This window comes from Orcinus orca, chromosome 5, assembly GCF_937001465.1.
Source record: "Orcinus orca chromosome 5, mOrcOrc1.1, whole genome shotgun sequence".
Lineage (NCBI taxonomy): Eukaryota > Metazoa > Chordata > Mammalia > Artiodactyla > Delphinidae > Orcinus > Orcinus orca.
Window position 1 is genome coordinate 78,308,196 of NC_064563.1, and position 22,724 is coordinate 78,330,919.

The following is a 22,724-nucleotide window of genomic DNA, read 5'->3' on the forward strand; positions in this document are numbered from 1 at the left end:
GCCATGGCATTACCATAAACTGTGAGAATTACCGCACAGAAAATTCCCTTTTCTTTCTCTCTCGCTCTCTCTCTTTTTTTTTTTTTTTTTTCCATTTTCTTTTACTGTTCAGGAGAGAACCATAGTTACCTATTGATTTGTCTCTAAGGTTAAATCAAGGGGAAAAAACCAAAGTGACTCCTCAGGAATATGTGAAAGACAAAAACTCCATGGATGCCATGTGTAGGATTTAGCTACCACGAAGGGCAAAAAGCAATATAAAGCCACCAAGGAAAGATGCAACTGCAAGGTAATAAGGAGGAAGTCCAATATGGCCCATGAATTTAAGAGGGAAGCAGAAACCCCCAGGTTGATGGCAACTCTGTAAATACAGCTTTTAAGCTACTTTCCAGTACGCCATCAATAGCAGAGGTCAATGATTTCTGTCTAGAAATATTTAGACAGGTTTCTTTACCTGAAATAATGTGAGAAGGTAATTAACATCAGATGTTATTTCATTTACACTCCCTGAAACTCCAGCAGGTAAGTATTAATAACCCACTGTTAATAGGTTAAAGAACTGATTCCTAGGAATGGTGTATAGTTTGCCCAAGGTCATACAATTATAAAATGGTAGAGCTCTGGCTAAAGAATTGTCTGCCTTTAGTCAGTGGTCTTTTAATCATGCCATGTTGTCTCCACCATGTAGCCCTATGATAGAGATCTCATACTACCGAACTTGCAAACGGTAGACAGGAAGAGGATCAGTCTGGAAAGTAAAATTTGGTTCTCATACATATAGTAGGGAGTTAAGTCCACCTTGGAATAATGCCTTTAGCTATCTGACAACTGATGGGTATTTAATCTGGGAGATGCTGTTCTATCTGGTTCACTTATTCATAGAAGAATCATTTGTTTATGCAACATACATTTATTGTACCAAGCATTTTTCTAGGCAGTAGGGATAGAAAGATAAATAGTGCTATGCTCCATAACTTACATGTATGTTATATATATTCTTTTCTGTGTATCAATAATTATGGAAAAAATGAACCTACTTGCCCTGTGGAACTTCCTTTCCAGTGAGGCTGTAGAGGACCAATCGTTAAGTGCACTATAAGTGCTGTACTACAAGCGTGGGGTGCTTTGAGAGGTCAGTGCTTTTGTCAGTGTCAGCAATTATTCCTAAGGCAAATTCACACACATATGCAAATAAGTCATCTTGGGGAATTCATTTTAACTATGTTTGGAATACTTTCAGACTTCAAAATTGTTCTGGCAACAGGTTTAGACAATAAACACCCCTAGGGAATTCCCTGGAGGTCCAATGGTTAGGACTCCGCACTTTCACCGCTGAGGGTACGGGTTCAATCCTAGTCTGGGAACTAAGATCCTGCAAGCCTCAAGGCGTGGCCAAAGAAAAAAAAGGACCCCCATACCTGTGCTGTCCTGGCACAAAAAAACCAAATGAGTGGCGTAGGCTAAGTTTGGCTCAAATCCTAAGATGATTCTGATCCCCCCAAAGACATAGTATATCCCAGCTAAGTCCCCAGATGTGTTCCAAGTGTCACAGAAGATTTTGGGTAGCTAAGGATCACAAATGAGCTTTCTTGTTGTGAGCAGGGCCATCTGTCAGAGGGTTTGAGGCTGAGAATGAACACTTTGCATGGGACCTCTCTTTCCCCAGCCCAATACTTTTATATATGTGAACATGATTTAAATAATTGGGTATAGCCTAAAACAAACACCAGGAATTAATAGATATAAGCACTAGAAGAATCATACACTTGTTCATTCATTAATGTCTTCATTCATTCAATATTTAGCGTCCAACAGGGCCTGTGCTTCAGTGGGGAATATGAGATGAACACACGTCTCAGCTCCCAAGAGCACGCACTCTAGAGGGGCAGGCGAATCGTGAACACGGACACTTTGTGCAGAGCAAGCTAAGAGCCCATAGTGGCTGTTGGAACAGGTGGGCTTCTTTTTCTGAGAGTAGAGCAGGACGTTATGTTAGAATTTGATTTTGGAGAAGGAGGAGGAAGGTACTAAAAGCAGAGAGCAGAGGGACTTCCCTGGTGGCACAGTGGTTAAGAATCTGCCTGCCAAGGCAGGGGACATGGGTTAGACCCCCGGTCCGGGAAGATCCCACATGCCACGGAGCAACTAAGCCCGTGCACCACAACTACTGAAGTCTGCGCGCCTAGAGCCGGTGCTCCACAACAAGAGAAGCCACCGCAATGAGAAGCACAGGCACCGCAACGAAGAGTGGCACCCGCTCGCGGCAACTAGAGAAAGCCCATGCACAGCAACGAAGACCCAACACAGCCAAAAAAATAAATAAATAAAATAAATAAATTTATTTTTTAAAAAAGAGCAAGAGTAAGTGCAAAGCCATGTAGCTGTGAAAGAAACTGATGCGTTCAGGGATGGCGACAAGTCATGTGTGGTAGGAAAAGCAGAGCACAGGCACAGGAGCCGAGGCTGCAGAGGAGAGCAGGGACAGATCATGAGGGCTCTTACATTGAGGAGCTCGGAACGTGATGGGTAGACAAAGAGGCACAAACCGTAAGAAATGTTTAAGCCCAGGAGTTCCACAGTCACATTTGCATTTTAATAGATCACTGAAGAAGCAGTGAGAACGATTACAAAGGGCGAGAACAAAGGTAGGGGACCACTTAGAAGGCTACAGCAATGACTTGACACAAGTAATATGAAAGCATTTTCATTCTCAAAAATTTAAATGTTACAGAAGCTCTTCCAGGAACAACACATTATCCTACTAATGGATATTTAGGCTGTTACTAATTTTCTTATTATAAACTATGAACATGCTTGTACAGATAGTTGTTCAATAAATTGCTTATGAAAAACACTGTGTCTTTAAAAAGCTAGATAACCATCATCTTGTCATGGCTAAACTGATTTTTCCAGGAGTTAAGGGATGTATAAGATGGTAAGGTAACTCTTTAAGATTACTTCAGGACTGAGACCAGGATTATGGAGAACAATACTCAGTCCATCAGAATCCAGTTTGATGTAGGGAAGAACTCTCACAGCTCTGATTCTGGTCTGAATGCTTGTGTCTTCCTCAAATTCATATGTTTAAATCCTGACCCCCAATGTGATGATATTAGGAGGCTGGGCCTTTGGGAGGTGATTAGGTCTTGAGGATGGAGCCCTCATGAATGGGATTAGTGTCCTTATGAAAGGGACTGCAGAGCTCTCTTGCCCTTTCCACCATGTGAGGGCACAGCAAGAAAGAAGCTGGTGTCTATGAACCAGGAAGAGAGCTCTCACCAGACACTGAATCTTGGACTTCCAGCCTCTAGAACTGTGAGAAATAAATGTTTGTTGTTTAAGCCACCCAGTCTATGGTATTTTTGTTATAGCAGTCCAGACAGACTAAGACAGCTCTCATGGACATGCTTGGGAAGCAAAGGTGAATAGGATGAAAATGTGATTTATTTTTCCTCTGAGGCCTGGACCTAAAGAAGAAGCTGGTGACAAAGGGGAGAAATTGGGCTGAATGGAAGAGACTTTTCAGAGCTCACACATGAAGCTGATGGACCACGCAGCACCCAGGAGGTAATGTCCCACTGGGTCCTGGAAGGTCATTTGGACATTTGAGGCTTAAAACAAGTACTCTCCACTTTTCCCTCTCTGTGGCAACTCTCTTCCTAGTGGCTTCTTGTTAACACTCGAAACAACTGAAACCCTTCCAAGGTCTGGGTCAGGTTTGTTTGGGGTCACATCTTCCTCAGTTTCTGTACCTAACAGATCGGTGTTAATTCTTTGCTGAAAGCCCTGCAAGGATCAAGATTTCCCAGTATCTTCCCTGTAGACTCATCTCAGGGTCTCCCATACTTTCATAGTCAGGGAGACACCCCATGTCTCCCACCTAAAGCTGAGCTCAGGGTTCTTTGTTCAGATTTTAGAAACAAGGATGAGGACAGGAGGTCAGTTGTGATATTAGAGTTATGGCATCACAGGAGGCTGGAACTCAAGATGGGCAGAGAAGCTTTTGAGCACTGCTCTAGGCTAAACTGTCTGAAGCTCTGAGTATGTGCAGATTTAATAATGGTTAGTTCTTTAGTCATATAGTAAAAAATTATTTCACTCGAGAGAACAAAGGATTCCTAGGAAGTGTCTTAAAACTGTAGTGGTGGATCCATTTTTGAATTCTCTTTTCTGCCCTTTTTTTTTTTTAAAGTTTTTTTTGTTGTAGACCATCTTCAAAGTCTTTATTGAATTTGTCACAATATTGCTCCTGTTCTATGCCTTGGTTCCTTGACCCTGAGGCTCCCAGCTCCCCAACCAGGCATCCAACCCTCACCCCCCCACACTAGAAGGTGAAGTCCCAACCACTGGACTGCCAGGGACGTCCCTTTCCTCACTTCTTAAGCTACACACAAGTGATGTGAAAGCACGACACAGGCATAAGTTGGGGAGATGTGGCTGGAACCTCTTTGACCTGGGACCAAGCAACACTTAAGTATGAAATTTTCCTCGTCATGGATACTTGAAACAAATGCCTTCCTTCTTGGTCCTCATTGCTAAAGAATTATGGCTATAGGGACTATAATTACCATCTGGCCCACATCTCCTGCCAGATCTTCCTTACAGCCAGTCTGTGCCAACTATAACAACCTTTTGTAAGAAGGAGGTTCCACAAACGCTGAGGAAAACTGTTTCAAATGACTAACAGCCCACACTTAAAGAAAATTTCATTTCCTCCAATTTGCAGAAGGGAAAAGTCACAGGAAAGCACATGACATGGTCAAAGTAGATTCAGCCAAAGAGGTTTTTACCTACCTGCAGCTCTGTTATTAAGTTTGGATCATGGATGGGTCCCTCTAAGGCCCTCCCTTGTCTTATCCCATTTTCTCTCTACTGTTGGAGAAGAGAAGAGCCCAGTCCTCTTGACTGTGTTTCAGGTGTGTGTTCTCACGTCTCCAAATAGATTGGGAGATTTGGGATAGCAGAGACCACACTGTTTCAGCTCAGCCACTAACTTGTTGGATAATTTTTTTTTTTGGCAGTACATGGGCCTCTCACTGTTGTGGCCTCTCCCGTTGTGGAGCACAGGCTCCGGATGCACAGGCTTAGCGGCCATGGCCCACGGGCCCAGCCACTCCGCGGCATGTGGGATCCTCCCGGACCAGGGCACAAACCCGCGTCCCCTGCATTGGCAGGCGGACTCTCAACCACTGCGCCACCAGGGAAGCCCTTTTTTTCTTTTTTAATTTGGGTAATTCTTTAAGATTAAGGCTGCTAGAACATAGGATAGAGAAATGCTGTAGCCACAGGATTTCAGCCGAATCTCTTTTGTAACAGCCTTTCAAATTAGGTGGAGAAATATAAGCTGGGTGAGAATGGAGGGACTCCACCACACCAAACGGTTCTGATTGATTGGATACATGTGAATCCAGAGGGAAGACTCTACCAGGCTCTGTCCTGGTCAAAATTTTGCCCATGACTTGAATGAGTACAGGTGACAACCTGATGAATCTGCAAAGGACATGAAGCCAAACTGGTGGCCTATGGGTCGACTCTGGTCACAAACACTTTTTGTTTTGATTCCTACATATTAAACAATTTTTTGAAATAGTGGTGAACATGTAAAACTTGAGGAGCTTTCACATTAAAGCTCATATTTCTGGCTTCTCTTAGAAAATCAGAAGATTTTGCTTCACTGGGCCTTTCTGGCAACAGTCTGTTGGAATGAAGTAGTGCTCCTCTCCTTAGGTGGGGCACACACTCCCCACTTACTACAGTCTCCACCTGGCCTACTGAATTCATTTATCTGACCCTGTTCAGCATCTGTGTCTGTGACTCTTGTTAACTAAAAAGGCCAAAAAAAAAAAGAATCTGTTACTCTCTACCCTGCAGAGAGTCATCACAGAATTTGCCCTCAATAGCAAGATACATACAATTCCAAGTGTGATATTTTCTTTGCCTTTTGTTCAACTAGCAAAGCCTATATCATGTTTGGCTCTTTGGATCTTGATTAAAAGCTGAGCATGAGGGCTTCCCTGGTGGTGCAGTGGTTGAGAGTCCGCCTGCCGATGCAAGGGACACTGATTCGTGCCCCGGTCCGGGAAGATCCCACATGCTGCAGAGCGACTGGGCCCGTGAGCCATGGCCGCTGAGCCTGCGCGTCCGGAGCCCGCGTACCGCAAAAAAAAAAAAAAAAAAAAAAAAAAAAGCTGAGCATGAAATAACATGGTGCAGTGAGAAAGGATCATAGAAGCCTGAAGAGCTCAGGCTTAGGGAGGGCTGGAGACAGATTAGAGAACTAGCTGATCTTGTCCTCTGGAAGCCTGACCAGGCACTCCAAATAATTAGCAGCGTGGCCTACCAACACTACTGATTTCACAAAGGGTAACTTAAATTGCCAAGAACAACAAGGAAATTGTTGCCACAAGCTCTGCAGGATTGAAAGCACATTGAATCAGACATCTTGCATGGCTGAGGACACTGTCTCTCTGCTATGCTTCTTTGAGATGAATTGATACTATTGGGCTGCGGTCTGTGTGAAATGCCTTCAACCTGTTCTGTTCTGAGAACAGATGAGAACTTGGTTTAAGATCTGATCAGTTAAATTCTAAAACATTTGGAATGGTTCAGAAGAGCTAAAATAGGTTTTGTTGCAGGTGAAAGTGTCATCAACAACTATAATTGCCATAAAAAGTACGGCTTATGACAAAGCCAGAGTTGTTTTGAAAGAAAGAAGGAGCAGAATGTCCCTTGATGCTGTTGAGCAACTTTTCACAGGGTTGTATGGTTGCCCAATACCACTTGAAAATCTATAGCGATGGTAGGAGGAAAAGAAAGGGACAATTAGGAGAGAATTCTCATGCCTTTTTTCTGGCCAAATGAGAGTCAGAAAATAGAGAAATGCAAACAGGTAGTAAAGATCCATCACTTACCTCTCTCACAGTCATCTGGGGAAGAAGACTTCCTTGCTGGAAGTTTCTTTTTGTATCTTATGGCTTGCAAGACCTGGCAGTGGAGCCAGGTGTCATTTTTCTACTTAAAATCCAGCAATGAATGGGAACAGAAGCCTTCCTAAGAACCTAATTCAGGGCAAGGGTGTACTTAGGTCCAAGTAGAAGATAGGTCTAGAAAGAATGTTATTCTATATTAAACAATCTAAATCTCATCATGTAATTAATTCTTTTGCTTGGAATCATTCAATGGCTCCTCTTGTGTTTTAGAAAAAGTCCAAATTTCTCCTTGGCCTGGCATCTGATCCTTCACTACCTCCCTAGACTCATCTTCTGTTATATTCCTTTTGATACCTGGCCATCCTGGCCTTTAAGTTCCTCTTATATCTCTTCCCTCTCATCTTTGAACATGTTCTTCCCTCTACCTGGAATATTGCTTCACTCTGTCTTCAATTCATCCTTCCAGTTATAAGCTTACATATCACTTTTCTCAAGAAAGCCATCTCTGGGACTTCCCTGGTGGCACAGTGGTTAAGAATCCTCCTGCCAATGCAGGGGACACGGGTTCGAGCCCTGGTCCCAGAAGATCCCACAGGCCGCGGAGCAACTAATCCCATGTGCCACAACTACTGAAGCCCGCGCACCTAGAGCCCATGCTCTGCAACAAGAGAAGCCACCGCAATGAGAAGCCCGCGCACTGCAACAAAGAGTAGCCCCAGATCGCCGCAGGTAGAGAAAGCCTGCGCGCAGCAACGAAGACCCAACACAGCCAAAAATTAAATAAGTAAATAAATATATTAAAAAAAAAAAAAAGAAGCCGTTCTCTGATTGCTACATTAGGTTAAAAAAAAACCCACCCACCCACCAATCTATTTCTCCTCAGGCTCCATACTATTGATACATCTATCTTTTTTTGTTGTTGTTGTTGTTAAGTAAGTGAGTTTTGTTTTTTTTTTTAATTTATTTTTTGGCTGCTTTGGGTCTTCATTGCTGCACACGGGCTTTCTCTAGTTACGGTGAGCGGGGGCTACTCTTTGTTGCGGTGCGTGGGCTTCTCATTGCAGTGGCGTCTTTTGTTGCGGAGCACGGGCTCTAGGCGCACAGGCTTCAGTAGTTGTGGCGCACAGGCTTAGTTGCTCCATGGCATGTGAGATCTTCCCGGACCAGGGCTTGAACACGTGTCCCCTGCATTGGCAGGCGGATTCTTAACCACTGTGCCACCAGGGAAATCCCGATACATCTATCTTGACACTTCTCACTTATTTTAAATTTCTTGTTTAAGATCTGCCTTCCCAGTTCTATACATAGACTTTGGGGGCAGAAACTATGTCTTATTTATGGTTGTTACCTTTGCAATTAGTAGAGTACCTGGTATATAATTCATGTGCAATGAATATTTGTTCAATTAGTGACTATAATGAAGGCTTTCAGAGAAGAAATAAGAAACAATATTCATTGGCTTTGAAAATCTGAGACCATTTAATCTCCTTTTCTCTAAGCAGACCTCATTTTAGGTCAAGAAGATGAGGAAAAGGAGAAACCATCACTATTTTTTTTTTGAATTTTATTTTTTTTTTTTATACAGCAGGCTCTTATTAGTTATCTATTTTATACATATTAGTGTATATATGTCAGTCCCAATCTCCCAATTCATCCCACCACCACCCCACACCCCCGGTTTCCCCCCTTGGCATCCGTTCGTTTGTTCTCTACATCTGTGTCTCTATTTCTGCCTTGCAAACCAGTTCATCTGTACCATTTTTCTAGATTCCACATATATTCGTTAATATACCATAAGTGCTCAGGATCTAGCAATCTGCCCTCGAGGTGCTCACAGTCTGGGAGTGGGGGTGGGAATGGAGGAGTTCTTATATGAAAGAGATTATGTCTGGTCTTGCTTATCAAAGATTTACATTAAAGACTTCATGTAAATGCAAACATAGCCCCACAGAGACCTTAAGTGTAGAATCTATGATAGTTATTCAGACCAAAAGACTAAAAAAAGACCGAAAAAATTTTTAAAAAGACAAAAAAAGAAGGCCCAAGGCAAAACCATCCAATACACAATCCACTATCCACTTAGCTGAACTAGGACCAATTCCCTGTTGCCCCAGGCCTGTCAGTGGGCTGATATCTCTAGCTCCCTTCCTGTTACAAGCTTTCTACCACTTCACCTTCCTGAGTCTCCTTTCACAGATGGGAAAGAGATTGAATTAAGTCCATTTGTACAAGGGTAGACCAGTAAGAGGATCCTTAGGATCTCCCTTCTCCCAGGCGGGAGGGCGTCTCTCCAGGGCAGTGCTGGGCCACCCAATGAGCAGACTAGGTAGCTGCTTGGCACACCATAAAGCCCCGCCCTTCCAAGTATTTCCAGAGTTTGATGGGGGAAATCCAAACTTTGTTGGGCTCTTTTTCATTTGTTTCACAGGTTAGTATTATTTTTATTTGGAATTATATATGAGAAACACCATCTTTTCAATGCTTAGAGCCTTGAAGTTGCAACTCTTTCCCTGCCAGGGGCTTTATGGCCGCATCTGAGACCTTGATCCTAAAATCACCACCCAGGGGAACTATTCTCATGCTAAGAATTCTAAGCCATGCAGAATCAGGGGAGGTTGTGGAGAGAAATGATGCTAAAACTTGCAAAATAAGGTAAATTTAATCTGGATGGCTTTCCTCATAAGATTCTACTTGCTTTCTAGGGGTATCCCAACCTATAAACTTTGTGGATACTCTTCCTGGGAGATGTTCTATGTAAAAGGAGTTCTGTGGTCAAATAATTTTGGGAAATAGTGCACCTTCTATCTCTCTTAGAAAGATATATGACGTACATCAGCATATTAAATCCTCCAAGAAGTCCTGCAAAAAAGGAACCGGTGTAAAAAAAAAAAAAATCAGTGTTTTTCAAATGTATCTAATCACAGCAAGAAAAAATTTAAATCAAGTAACACCTATTAATATCCTGCAATAATGTGTGGAGCACACATTGAAAAATGCTACCCTAGTATTTACTTTGTTGTTGTTGTTGTTGTTGTTGTTTTGGTGATGGGATGCGGTGTTTTCAAAAGAGACGTTGGCACATATCCTGTGAAGTAAATCAATGTTCTCTTGTCAGCTGACTTACTTGATGGGAACAGTAAATTCGCATGCTGACCCCCAGAATTCACACCCATGTGGTTTCATGATAAAGCATTAGCTGGCTTTCCTTTCTCTCCTTTCCGAGGGTATTCACCAGTTGATGATGGAAAGGTCATGTGGCTCCCATTGACTTTGCATTTTTATGGGCTTCTGTCAGCAAAACACTACCTGCACTATAGCCAAATGAGTCTAAAAACAGACAGGCTGAGCACATCACATTGAAGGAACACGTGTTCTCATTTTATAACAGTTTGAAGAGCTAATGTCACTGTCTACTGTTTATTTAAGCAAAATACTTTCAGGTTCAATAGGGATTCAGGGGAGAGGTGCTGGGGGAGGCAAAGAAAGGGAGGAAAAAAAATCATTTTTTCAAACTCTGAGCACAGCTCCAGTCTCTCTTTGTCAAGGTTCCTTCCTCCTCTCAAACAAAAGCCCTGAGAGTGTCTGCTTCTTTTACTCCCACAAGGAGCCTTGAGCTTGGCAGGGGAGTGTTTCCAGTGAAACACTCGCTAGCTTAGAGCCCTTCGGCTGAATCACCCCATTGGACTGGGAAATGGCTAAGGATTTCAGTCTAAGCTGGAAGCAGGGAGGATGGGGCTCCTGGTTCATTGAAATTTTGTTTCACCACAGTAGTAGTAACATCTGCTGTGAATGTGAACATTTTGTCTTCTCAGAATTTCTGTTTTTCTCTTTTCCTTCCTTCATTTTTTAAAAAATAGAAATTGCGGGTCCACAGCCTTATTCTCACAGCAGCTCTCGTGGGATTAAGTACTGCTTCCCACTCCCCTCCTGTCTCCAGTTTCTCTGCAGCCTGTCCAGCTCTTCATTCCAGCTGCCACAGCTGCAGGCTCATAGAGAAAGCAGGTCTCCTGTGCTTCAGGGAAATAAATTACTCTTCCCTCCTCTGCCCATCAGGGTGAGAAAGAGAAAACGTGGCCAGCATTGGTTCAGTGCTAACTAGATGCCAGGCACTGTGCTAAGCACTTTCTATATATTTTCTTATTTCATCCTATTTCCGTTTTACAGATGAGAAAACTCAGGTTCATCAAGGTAAGTAACTTGCCCAAGATCACATGTCCTAAGTGACAGAGCCAAGATTTGAAGACTGATGCCAAGTTTCGTGTCCTTAACCACTATCATAAATTCATTCATTCATTCAACACATGTACCAGGCGATGTTTGAGTACTGGGGAGACAGAGGTGGGGAAAAAAGAATCGACTCTTTCAAAAAAAAAAAAAAAAGAATTGACTCTTTCCTCCTTGTGCAGCTTACATTCTAGTGAGCAGACAAAAAATGCACAACAAATCATATAATGTCAGGTGCTTTTAAGATAACTAAAGCAGGGTAAAAGTGTGGAGAAATGGGGAGGGCTGCTACTCTGTACAGAGTGAGTGGTCAGGGAAGGCCTCTGTGAGGGGGTGACACTGAAGCAGGGATCACCCTGTGCACCTGCGTTTTCACCCAGACACCCACAAGCTGGTGATTCCAGGCAACGTTCTTAGGACTCTTCATTTACGTATCCTGACCCTGACAGATCTCTTTTGTTACCTCTGGAAAACTCCATTTCATCTGGGAGGCAAAGCTGGTATTCTACCATAGAAATATGTCGGATGTCTTCAGAGATGTCCAGGGGAAAGGTGCCCTCACCAAACACAACCATTCATTTTACTTGGTAAACCCTATTCTTCTAGTAACCATGGCTAACACTTGCTAAGTACGTAGCATGTCATGTGTCAGACTTTACATGTGTCATTTCATTTAATGCTGATAATCACTCAAAAGGGAGATTGTCTTACCTTCAGCTGTCATAACAAAATACCATAGACTGGATGGCTTAAACAACAGACATTGATTTTCTCAGTTCTGAAAGCTAGAAGTCCAAGATCAAACTCACCAGTTTCTGGTGAGAACTGTCTTCTAGGCTTGCGGATGGCCTTTTTCTCCCTGTGTCCTCACATGGCAGGGGGCCGTGAGAGAGAGAGAGAGAGAGAGAGAGAGAGAGCGCACTCTGGTGTCTCTTCTTACAAGGGCACTAATCTCATCATGGGGGCCCCAAGCTCATGACCTCATCAAAACCTAATTATCTCCTAAGGTCCCATCTCTGAATATCATCACATTGATTGGAGATTAGATGAATTTTCGGGAGACACAATTCAATCCATAGCAGAAATGTTATTACTCCCATTTTCAGGCAAGGAAACAAGTACTAAGAGTTTAGGTAACTTGCCTAAGGTCACATGCATGCAATCAGTATCCATGTGCATGGACACATAAGCCCATGTTCTTGACCACTATGCTATGCAGCTTCTTTCCATGTGGAAGGATGCATTGATCCATCATCCAGCTGGAATACCGGGGAATGCACGTTAAACTCTTCAAAAAGATGAACATATCCTTCTTTGAAGGCATTAAAAAAAAAGTGCCTTTCTTTATTTCCCTTGTTCAAATTGTATGCCCTCTTTTCTCCTTAGACATTGAATGAAAGTCAGACTCAGACCCTACTGTACAACAACAAAAAGTTTTTACTTAAAAAAAAATTTTTTTTAATGGGGGCTTCCCTGGTGGCGCAGTGGTTGAGAGTCCGCCTGCCGATGCAAGGGACACGGGTTTGTGCCCCGGTCCGGGAAGATCCCACATGCCGCGGAGCGGCTGGGCCCATGAGCCATGGCCGCCGAGCCTGCGCATCCGGAGCCTGTGCTCTGTAACAGGAGAGGCCACAACAGTGAGAGGCCCGCGTACCGCCAAAAAAACCAAAACAAATCAAACAAAAAAAACCCCATCTATCAATCAACTCTCCTGGCTCTGATTCCATGACCGTCATGTAAACTTCTGGTAATAATTTAGCTTATCCTGTTGAGTTTCTTGCATGGAAAGTGCTGACACCAAACTTGAGTACTCCGTACTGTATTTTTCAATATTAAGTAACACTTATCTTTGCAGTTGCTACACATCAGTCTGTTGTGCATTTGGTTAGCATGGGCTAGTCCCCAAGTCTCATCACCACTAGGAGCAATGACAAAATAGTTTCTGGTTCTCTAAAGCTGAAGCCTTTTCCAGACTCTATGTTGTCCCTTATCCTTGGGTTGGCATGTTCATCCTTCACACCTGCCATTTCTCCAGTGAAGGTGTACACTCATAAGGATTCTTTTCCTTGATTGGAGCCTGGATGATCTTGGTCGAGGGTGGCTTACTTTTTTTTTTTAATAAATTATTTCAGGATTTGTTTATTTCATCAGTAGTGGAATTAGTTAATTCTTTTTTATTTTTTTAAATTTTGGCTGCATTGGGTCTTCGTTGCTGCACGTGGGCTTTCTCTAGTTGCGGCGAGCGGGGGCTCCTCTTCGTTGCGGTGCACAGGCTTCTCATTGCGGTAGCTTCTCTTGTTGCAGAGCACTGGCTCTAGGCACATGGGCCTCAGTAGTTGCAGCACGCAGGCTCAGTAGTTGCGGCATGCGGGCTCTAGGGCGCAGGTTTAGTAGTTGTGGTGCACGGGCTTAGTTGCTCCGCGGCATGTGGGTTCTTCCCGGACCAGGGATTGAACCGTGTCCCTTCGTTGACAGGTGGATTCTTAACCGCTGTGCCGCCAGGGAAGTCCAAGTGTGGCTTACTTCTATAGCTGGCTGAATTTATTGCTTATTTAGAGATCTTTATCTCAGTCAGTATTGGACTATAAAAGGATAACTTTAAATCCTATAGCTATTACAACAACCTTCATGCTATTTTTTTCTTGGATAGAGGAGTTTGGAATTTATTCCATAAATAATGAAAAGTCTTTGGAAGGTTCTGAGTTTCAAAGGGGCATGATCAGAGTTGTGATCTGTGAAAAGTGTAGAAAAGACCAGAATTGGAAAGACCTGTAAGAATATTACTGCACCTTTGCAAATCCAATCTGTTTACAGCACCGTAGCCACTCCTACCTCCATACAGTTTAGATGGACTTACTTTTTTCTATCCTGACTGCCATCACCCTAGTCTTATCACTAGCATCGCTTCTCACTTCATTTCCTGTAATAGCCTCCTGACTAGTCTCCCTACTTCCTCTTTTTCTCCCACTACAATTAATTCTTTATGTGGCAGGTAGAGAGTTTGTTTTTTAAAACATACCTTTATTTTGATTTAATTCACCTACCATGAATTCACCTGTTTAAAGCATACAGCTAGGGATTTCCCTGGTGGTCCAGTGGCTAAGACTCCCAATGCAGGGGGCCCAGGTTCAATCCCTGGTCAGGGAACTAGATCCCACATGCTGCAACTAAGAGTCCGCATGCTGCAACTAAAGATCCCGCATGCCACAACTAAGACCCAGTGCAGCCAAATAAATATTTTAAAAAAATAAAGTGTACAGTTAAATGGGTCTTAGTATATTCACAAGATTGTGCAACCATCACCACTAATCTAATTTTAAAACATTTTTATTACCCCTCAAAAACCTCATACACATTAGCAGTCACTCACAATTCCTCCTTCCTCCCAGGCCTGGCAACCACTAATCTACCTTCTGCCTCTACAGATTTGCCTATTCTGGACATTTCATATAAATGGAATCACACAATATGTGGCTTTTGCTTTCTTGCTTCTCTCACTTAGCATAATGCTTTTGAAGTCAATCTTTGTTGTAGCATATGTTAGCACTCCATTCCTTTTATAGCCAACCAATATTCCATTGTGTGGATATAACCACATTTTACATTTCCACTAGCAGTGTATGAGGGGTCCAATTTCTCCACATCCCTCATCAACATTGGTTTGGTTGTTCTCTACCTTTTATATATATAAATTTATATATATAAATGGTATATATTTATATATGTAAAGGTATATATATATACACACACACACACATATTTTATATATATATATATATATATATATATATATTTTTTTTTTTTTTTTTTTTGCCACAGCACATGGCTTACAGGATCTTAATTCCCCGACCAGGGATTGAACCCGCACCCTCGGCAGTGAAAGCACGGAGTCCTAACCATGGGACTGCCAGGGAATTCCCTTCTCTACCTTTGTGATTGTAGCCATCCTAGTGGGTGTGAAGCTCTCTTTCATTGTGGTTTTTTTGTTTGTTTGTTTGTTTTGCGGTACGCAGGCCTCTCACTGCTGTGGGCTCTCCCGCTGTGGAGCACAGGCTCCGGACGTGCAGTCTCAGCGGCCATGGCTCACGTGCCCAGCCGCTCTGCGGCACGTGGGATCTTCCTGGACCGGGGCACGAACCCGTGTCCCCTTCATCGGCAGGCGGACTCTCAACCACTGCGCCACCAGGGAAGACCTCATTGTGGTTTTGACCTCTGTTTCCTTGGTTAGTAACTATGTTAAGAACTTCTTAATGTAGTTATTGACCTTTGCTATATCTTCTTTGGAGAAATATTTATTCAGTTCCATTGTCCATTTTAAAATTTAGTTATTTATCTTTTTATTAATGAGTTGTAAGAGCTCTTTACATATTCTGGATATAAGTCGCTTGTCAAATATATGGTTTGCAAATATTTTTCTCCCATTTTATGGATTGCCTTTTTACTTCCTTGATGGTATGGTTTACAGAACAAATGTTTTTAATTTTCATGAAACCCAATCTATTTTTTCTTTTATGCTTTGATGTTGTATTCAAAAGGCTTTGCCTGACCCCAGGTTGTGGACATTTACACCTATGTTTTTCTTTTAAGGGTTTTATTGTTTTAGCTCTTACATTTATGTCTTTCATACACTTGGAGTTAACTTTTGTGTATGGTGTGAGGTAGGGGTCCAATTTCATTCTTCTGTATGTGAATAGCCAGTGTCCCAGCACCATCTGCTGAAAAGAACAGAGAGATCTTTTAAAAACATAGGTCAGATCACAATTCTCCTTTATTAAAATTTTCAATGATTTTCCATTGCACTTACAATTAAATCCAAATTTCTCTGCCTATCTCTTCACTTTCATTTCACACCACTCTCTTATTCACCATGCTCCAGGTCCCAGGTCTCTCATCTCCCAAAATAAGTAAAGCTTGCTATTCCCTTAGCTTCCTCACGTTTCTTTATTCTCTCACTTTAAATGCCATCTCCTCATAGATGACTTTCCTCAACTGTTCTTTCTAAAGTAAGTTCTCTATTCCATCTTGCTTATTTTCTATATCATCTCCTTTTATTTTCCTCATGGCCTTAATTACCTATATATCTGTATCTACTTTATTACTTTATTTACTTTCTTTGAGTAATACTTCTTTGCCTCTGCCATAGTGTTTCACATATGGTGTACATTCAATTGTTAGAAACTATTATTTACAATTAGAAGGGACTTTAGAAATCACCTAAACACTCTTATTTTACAAATGCAAAAATCTAGGTCTAAGGAGGGTGAATGAGTTGTCTGAGGTTAGAAGGAATACTTTGATACTTTGATACCGAGAGCTCTAATTTCCAGGACAGTTTCTTTTTCATTTATAACACTGATTTGCCTTATGCCAATATCATGCTTTTTTTTTTTTTTCGAAATAACTAAAATGAAGAAATGGTTTTGTAATTCCTTATAGAAATGATATTATTTTACTAAGCTTTCTTCCTAAAATGACTGAAATGGGCCCTCAAATGGACGGCCTGGCCCGGGTTAGGAAGGCCGGAAGTCACCCTCCAGTAGGGCACTAACTCCTTTGTTTCTCCCTCCTTGGTTGTCCCACCGCCTCCTCCCTCTGCTGCCCACCGCCTCCCTTTCTTCGAAGTCCGCCGCCCCAGTACAGCCATCGCCGAGGCTCCGCCTCCTTCAGGGCCCCGTGCCCTGCTCCAAGATGGCGCCAGGGGCTTCTGCTCTGGGGGAAGTGAGCTCACGCTACTCCGGAAGGGAAGTGGGGGGGAGAGAGCAGCCGGGCGGGTGACCAGACGGGGGGCAGTGGGTGGGGTGGTGGCTGCAGCTGTGGCTTTCACATTCGGGCTAGAGCGAGGGCAAGGGACTCGTCCCGACCCCGGGAACCCAGTCGAGGGCCCAGGCCCGGGGGCGTTGGAGGAAGTCGCCCCGAGCAGCTCGCCTCTACCTGGAGGCTAGGCGACCCTGGGAGCCGGCGTCCCGCCCTCGGCGGCCTCCTTCTCCGACCCTCCTCCCGGGCTGCCCGCGGGCGGATCCAGCTCTTTCTCGAGGGCTGTGGTGGGAACCGCCGAGCGGGCTGCACCGAACCCTCCCGCTGAGGACCGGCCGGAGGAGCAGAGGGAGCGCGGCGGGTCAGTCCGTCAGCGCAGAGGTCAGGCCGCGGGTACCCGTCCGTGGTCCGTCCTTCGCCCAGCACTCCTGGCTAGAGTCCGCGACCTCCCCACGCTGCTCCTGCTTCTCCTTTGAGCATGCCACCAAATCCTCTGGCAGGGTGATTTTTTTTCTCCTTGCTTTTGCCCGGAAGGAGATATATATTGAAAGGACATCTGTCCTCATCGCTACCCCTCTCCTCTTAAAAGTTTTCCTTCAGGGGGAATGCTTGCATTCCTCCCCTGGACCATTTGATGATTACTACTCCAGCCGCCGTCTGGTTTAGCAACTGGGATCACCTTCAGATCAGATCTTAAATCTTATCACTTACAAAATTACAGAGTTGTTCTCTCCCGCCCAAGAAGGGCAAATGGACCTTGGAGTTAAGATGCAGGGGGGTGAACCAGTGTCAACAATGAAAGTCTCCGAGAGCGAAGGAAGGCTGGAGGGCCTGGCCACCGCGGTGACCCCGAACAAGAGCAGCAGCAACAGCAGCTGTGGGGGTGGAAACAGCAGCAGCGGCAGCAGCCGAGGCGGCAGTGCCAAAGGCTGGCAGTACAGGTACGGCTCTTTCTCCACGGTGATAGCCTGAGGTCGGGGTGTGCTGGAGTCTGCATTCCTACAGTTGCTGAAGGATGACGTTTTTTCACTAACTTCAGAAGTAACTAATAACATTTCATTTGGACCTGTGGTCTCATCTTTATTAGCAATATTTAATTCATTCATTTGTCCATTCATTCAACAGGTATTTATTGAAGGCCTTTTGGAGAACACATAAATGTATCCCTGAACTTCCTCCACGACTCTAGAGCTAATTTTTTCTCTGATTTGATTCTATACTCACTTTTGTTTTTCCTATATTGTAATTTGTTTACAATAAGTTTGCCTCCCTTGCTTGTTGAGGGTAGGGACTGTTGAACTCAGCTCTCTCCGGAGGCTAGCAAATGCTAGGTGCTCAAAACATGTTTATCCAGTGATGGATGGAATCATTCAGTCAGAAAAGATTCTTGCCCTCATGGTGTTTGCGATTTAGAAGGAGAGATGTACATAAATAATCTGAATACAGAGGCAAAAGTACAACTGCTAGTGCCTCCGAAACTCTAAACTAGTGAGATGTTTCAGTTTGACTCGATCAAGCCACTCACACCTCTCTGTCTTTGAGAGATTCTACGTTTATTAATTTTTATTGATATGAATGAAAAACTGAAGGAACAGGAAGTGAGTACTGGAGAAGCAATGGCAGTTTTATTTTTTGTTTTTGATATGTAAAGGATAGGTGGGTATAACCATCCAGAATCTTTTTTTCCAAATTGAGAAATATTTGACATGTAACATATTAGGTTCAGGTGTATAACATAAATATTTGATATTTGTATGTATTGTGGAATGATCACCCCAATAGATCTAGTTAACATCTGTCACCACACGGAGTTAATTTTTTTTTAATGAGAATTCTCTTAGCAACTTTCTTATTTTTAAAAAATATTTATTTATTATTTATTTATTATTTTATTTATTTTTGTCTGCGTCGGGTCTTAGTTGCAGCACGCGGGGCCTTCATTGAGGCGTGCGGGCTCTTCGTTGCAGCACACAGGCTTCTCTCTAGTTGTGGTGCGTGGGGCTTCCTTTCTCTAGTTGTGGTGCGCAGGCTCCAGGGCGCATGGGCTCTGTAGTTGTGGTGTGTGGGTTCCAGAGTGCGTGGGCTCTGTAGTTTGCAGCACGCAGGCTCTCTAGTTGAGGCACACCAGCTCAGTAGTTGTGGCATGTGGGCTTAGTTGCCACACGGCATGTGGGATCTTAGTTCCCTGACCAGGAATCGAACCCGCGTCCCCTGCGTTGTAAGGTGGATTCTTTACCACTGGACCACAAGGAAGTCCCAGCAACTTTCAAATGTTTGATATAGTATACGGTATCTATATGGTATCTGTAGTCACCATGCTGTACATTACATTTCCAGGACTTATTTATTTTATAACTGGAAGTTTGTACCTTTTCATCACCTTCACCCATTTCACCCACCCCTCCCTCTGGCTACCCTCAATCTGTTCTCTATATTTATGAATTTTGTTTTGTTTTTTAGATCCCATATGTAAGAGAGATAACACAGTATTTGTCTCTTCTCTGTGACTTATTTCACTTAGCATAATGGCCTCAAAGTTCATCCATGTTGGTGCACATGGCTAGATTTCCTTCTTTTTTTATGGCTGGATAATATTCCATTGTGTATATATACCACATTTTCTTTGTCCAATGATCACTGTCCATCTGATGGACACTTAGGTTGCTTCCATGTTTTGGCTATTGTAAATAACACTGCAATGAACATGGGGGTCCAGATATCTTTTTGAGTTAGTGTTTTCCTTTCCTTCAGATAAATACCTGGAAGTGGAATTGCTGGATTATTCAGAATCTTAAGAATGAATGAAATTGGAATATCTCATGGTATTGGAACTATAGGAATGAATTCTTAAATTTTGGTTAACTGACTGCCTGTGTGCTTAGCTCTCGGTTCTTTTTAGCTTTTGTGCTGTTTGTAGTTGTGAAATTTGAAAGGGATTAAAGTCAAGATTTCATGAAGGATATACATTTATCACAAATAATATCCATATATGTGAAATATGCAGGACTATATTAACACACAGAAACAAAGTGTAGAAGATTATAACTTTTTATTGATAAGTGATTATATGACAGGAAAGTATATTTAGTTACTGTGAGATGTCTAGGCTCACTTTTGGAATGCATGATGCTTTTTCTTTTGTGGTTTAAGACTAACCATATAAAATTATCAATAACTTAGCAGGGTTATTTTGATATGACTTAAGGAAGCAAGATAAAATAATATTTCATGTAGCCAGAGGTGAGTCTTCTGACATCCTCAACTCTTTGAAACCCAGTCTTAATTGAATTAAAAAGTGAAACAGGTTTCTTAACACTGTCATAAAGCCATATACTTTACTCCTATACTTTGATTCAGGACCCTATTATCCCTTACTTAGGGTATTATTTACTGGTTATATAATTTTCAAACTAGAATCTGTTGGACGCACAAATGAAAAAAGTTATCAGGGGAAGTGTAACAGGAAATGGCAACTGACAGCATAGGACAGTCAAAGGTTTGAAAAGTTAACATGCAGACTAAGCTGTATTACTTCCTAGTAATATAATCATAGTTACAATGACCTTAAGTCATCCAGGAAAGCACAGTCTGTTTAAGCAAAGAACTGTAAGATACAGTGGTGAACAATTTCAAGGAAAATAGCTAAAAGTTTTTTTTAAATGCTTAAGTATCTGGAAAATTCAGTTATGTGGAACTCTTCCCCAAGGATGCAGATATATAACGCATTACTGCATTTACATACTGACATATCTCTTTACTTAAATGAGGCTTGTTCGAAGCTAATCCTTCAGCCTACCTCTCAATCGAATTTATCCCCTTGTCCTCTATGACACTGATCAAACAATTTTATCCATTGTCCTGCATTGCTCCTTCTTCCCTGGCTTTTTCCTGTGAGGCCCAAAGCTCTAGACTTTAAAAGCAACAACAATAATGAAAACTAACCTAAATCCTTTCCCCTTAAAAACAGTTTACACTCAAACTGCCTCCATTTCCTTAGCCCTCATTTATTGCTCAACCCATGACAGTTGGCTCTGTCCTTACCAAGGATATGAGTAAAAAATGATGAATGTTTTTAGATTCCTATTCCAGTTGATACCTCTGTAAGTGTATCTGTTATTATTCTTTTCTTGACTTTTTGGACATTACTTTCTCTTGGTTTCTCCTTTATTGCTCTGTCGTCTAATTGCTCCTTTTTCATTTCTTTGGTTGGCTCTTTTCCTTTAGAAGCTGGTGTGATACTTCATCATCTTCTGTTCTTAAGCTCATGTTTTCTGTTTGTTATGTCAGTCTTTTCCATGGCCTCAGCAGCTCTCTCTGGAACTTGAGAGCTGTAAATTCAACTGCTTACCTGTAATTTTCTACTATCCTGTTTTAAAAAATGGAGATTTCAGGTTATGTCTTAGGGAGTGGTTGAAATTTAGTAACGACTGTGGTTCAAACCCTGGGCTTTGGCTTTGCAGACTTAGAAAATTAATTAGCATAATGTTTTCAAGGTTTATAAATGTTGTCACATATATCGTTACTTTATTCCTTTTTGTGGCTGAATAATACTCCACTTATGTATATACCATGTTTTGCTTATCTCTTCATCAGTTGATGAACATTTGGGTTGTTTCCATTTTGTGGTTATTATGAATAATGCTGCTTTGAACATTTGTGTTCTAGTTTTGTGTGGACATGTGTTTTCATTTCTCTTGGATATATACCTGGGAGTGGAATTACTGGGTCATATGGTAACCGTTTAACTTTTTTTTTTTTAATTTATTTTATTTTGGGGTCTTTGTTGCTGCACGCAGGCTTTTCTCTGGTTGCGGTGAGCGGGGGCTACTCTTCGTTGCTGTGCGCGGGCTTCTCATTGAGGTGGCTTCTCTTGTTGTGGAGCATAGGCTCTAGGTGTGCAGGCCTCAGTAGTTGTGGCACATGGGCTCAGCCGTTGTGGCTGACGGGCTCTAGAGCGTAGGCTTGGCAGTTGTGGTGCACAGGCTTAGTCGCTCCATGACATGTGGGATCTTCCTGGACCAGAGCTCAAACCTGTGTCCCCTGCATTGGCAGGCGGATTCCCAACCACTGCGCCACCAGGGAAGCCCCTGTTTAACTTTTTGAGGAACTGTCAGACCATCTTCCAAAGCTGCTGCACCATTTTACCTTCTTATCAGCAGTGTGTTAGGGTTTTAATCTCTTCACCTTCTCATCAACACTTGTTATTGCCTGTCTTTTTGGTTTTAGCCATCCTAGTGGGTATGAAATGGTGGTGGTGGTGCATTGTGGTTTTGAATTGCATTTCCCTGATGAATAATAATGTTGAGTATCTTCATGTACTTATTGGTCATGTGTCTTATCTTCTTTGGAGAAATGTCTGTTCAGAGGTTTTGGCCATTTTTTTTTTAATTGAACTATAGTTGGTTTACAATATTGTGCTAGTTTCAGGTATACAGCAAATGTCATATATATATATATATATATATATATATATCAGATTCTTTTCCATTATAGGTTATTATAAAACATTGAATATAGTTCCCTGTGCTATGCAGTAGGTCCTTGTTGTTTATTTTATATATAGTAATTTGTATCTGTTAATCCCAAACTCCTAATTTATCCCTACCCACTTCCCCTTTGATAATCATAACTTTGTTTTCTATGTGAGTCTATTTCTGTTTTGTAAATAAGTTAATTTGTATCTTTTTTTAGATTTCACATATAAGTGATATCATATGATATTTGTTCTTCTCTGCCTGACTTACTTCACTTAGTATGATAATCTCTAAGTCCATCCATGTTGCTGCAAATGGCATTATTTTTTTGTATGGCTATGGC

General features: G+C 42.3%; 1 protein-coding gene and 1 long non-coding RNA gene across 4 annotated transcripts in view; both read left to right on the forward strand.

Annotated features, from left to right (window-relative positions):
* Positions 1-11,208, forward strand: part of LOC117196217 (uncharacterized) — a 32,061-nt gene extending 20,853 nt beyond the window's left edge. Inside the window, exons 2-3 of one of the 2 annotated variants that reach the window (XR_007477601.1) lie at positions 1,806-3,567; positions 9,632-11,208. This is a non-coding gene — a long non-coding RNA (uncharacterized LOC117196217). Of the gene's footprint in view, positions 1-1,805; positions 5,561-9,631 lie in introns of those variants that run through there. The other variant, XR_007477602.1, reaches the window with a different exon arrangement.
* Positions 11,209-16,910: 5,702 nt separating this feature from the next.
* The window catches only part of OSBPL11 (oxysterol binding protein like 11), a 90,892-nt gene continuing 85,078 nt past the window's right edge, over positions 16,911-22,724 (forward strand). Inside the window, exon 1 of one of the 2 annotated variants that reach the window (XM_004278807.3) lies at positions 16,911-17,848. In XM_004278807.3, the coding sequence (XP_004278855.1) occupies positions 17,658-17,848 (191 nt within the window). In that variant the 5' untranslated portion in view covers positions 16,911-17,657. The remainder of the gene's footprint in view (positions 17,849-22,724) is intronic. The other variant, XM_033403854.2, reaches the window with a different exon arrangement.